The following is a 1,721-nucleotide window of genomic DNA, read 5'->3' as shown; positions in this document are numbered from 1 at the left end:
TTTGTTGAGTTTCATCAGTTCTCCATATATTTTTCTACAGACTCAATTTTTAAAGACTATTTTGTTAGTACAAATATGCCAATAATTCTGGTTTTAATTAGCCTAACAAAAAACTATGCCCTACAGAAATCCACAGCAATGGACAGTTCATCCACACAATTTAATGGCCCACCAGCAGCAGTAGGTTTCTTAAAAGCTAAAAAACGAGCCCACCATGGTATTTTTGTACCGAGTTGGCCACAGGAACTTGTTACTACTTCTGTAAGATTAACTAACAGTTTTCCTACACAAGAGTCCCAGGATCCTCAGTTTATCAGAAAACAGTGATTCTGAAAACATTTTGTATTTGCAGACTTTTCTGTGTTATCTTGAAAACACACACACAAAAAAAATAGCAGTGAAAACACTGCTTCCCAAACCTACTGGCAATTTAAACATCACTACAGCAGGTGATGGATGTTTTCAACCTATACCACTTGGACCTGGTTTCCTTTTATTTAGGTGGATGCTGACCTCATGAAATATGGGTGAAATACAAACCACTATTGCTAAAATCAATAGTTGCAGGTTATAGCTAAAAGTATAGGTTTTCACTTAAGTGGATTTGACAAGCTGTTTGACTTTTAGTACCCAGCACAACTCCTTTGCAGTAATTCTATTCTCAGAATGCAGGTCTTCTATGCCAAGTGGGCTGGATACCTGCCAGCATGACCTGAAAAAAGCACATACCTGAACTTCATCATCCTTCCGGATGGGCATGGACCGGACATTGTACTTCTGCCTCAGCTCTTTGGAAAGAGGGGAGGACATGATCTTCCTACGAATGTGGGAAGGTGCATTGAAATGCCTTTTACGATTCTTGCTCCGATCAGAAGTCACAAAGGGATTGAACTTCATTTTGGCTAAATGAGAAATTAACAGCAATAATTTCATTTTGACATTCCAGAAGATTCACAGAAACTGATGCTCTGTAACTCCACCCCAAAACTGCTTAAATGGAACAGCCTATCCAACTTGGAATTAAAAAAAAAAAAAAAAACTTGCATCACCAAGATAGTTACTGTGTTTGTGGAATAGAGAATTCTAAATTAATAACATACACTTCCTGTAGCTACTGAACTGTTTACACTCTTCAAACTCCTCAAGTATTATGAACAGGCCAGGACTTGTATCTGCGTGCAGAGCTGAGAGACAACTCAAATAGCTCACGTTTCAGAACGCTAACTTTGTGAGATGGTGAGTGCTAACATTTAGCCACATGCAGAATGAACCAGACCTCGAAACCAGAAAATACTGCACAGATAGGGTACCAAAACCTTCCCATGTACGAGAGTATCTAGATGTTCTCTGGTTTTACCAAAGCCGCTTCGAGAACATCTTTTAAACTACGTCGTTCAGACCTGTCTTCATTTCCACAGAATTTCTCCTTCCTCTCTCTTCCGATTCGAAGTTCCCAAGCCCATTTTCCTCCCCTCTTTCCCAGTACGGCGTCCCTCAGCTAGAGGGGAAAACAGATCGAGATCATCCTAGCTCCTGTCTTTCGGTGCCTTTAGGCTTCCTGGAGACTATCGGACCCCTCCGGGTCAGGCGCCGTCGTGCCTGCTAACGGATGGCTGCGGATTTTAAGCGCTTCCCCGGCAAATGCTCACCCGCTGGTGCTTCAGCGATGGCCGCAAAAGGGAAGAGACTCACACGTTACTTCCGGTTCGAGAAGTTTACGA

At 41.9% G+C, this 1,721-nt stretch overlaps 1 protein-coding gene across 2 annotated transcripts in view; it reads right to left on the bottom strand.

Moving 5' to 3' along the window:
* Positions 1-1,721, bottom strand: part of RPL26 (ribosomal protein L26) — a 5,495-nt gene extending 3,774 nt beyond the window's left edge. Inside the window, exons 1-2 of one of the 2 annotated variants that reach the window (XM_004684609.2) lie at positions 1,650-1,721; positions 730-902 (exon numbers count right to left, since the gene is read on the bottom strand). In XM_004684609.2, coding sequence (XP_004684666.1) covers positions 730-897 — 168 coding nt within the window. In that variant the 5' untranslated portion in view covers positions 898-902; positions 1,650-1,721. Of the gene's footprint in view, positions 1-729; positions 903-1,400; positions 1,624-1,649 lie in introns of those variants that run through there. The other variant, XM_012725980.1, reaches the window with a different exon arrangement.

Source organism: Condylura cristata, unplaced genomic scaffold (genome assembly GCF_000260355.1).
Source record: "Condylura cristata isolate star-nosed mole 26May11 unplaced genomic scaffold, ConCri1.0 scaffold00017, whole genome shotgun sequence".
NCBI lineage: Eukaryota > Metazoa > Chordata > Mammalia > Eulipotyphla > Talpidae > Condylura > Condylura cristata.
This window is presented reverse-complemented; position numbering and strand designations above follow the sequence as displayed.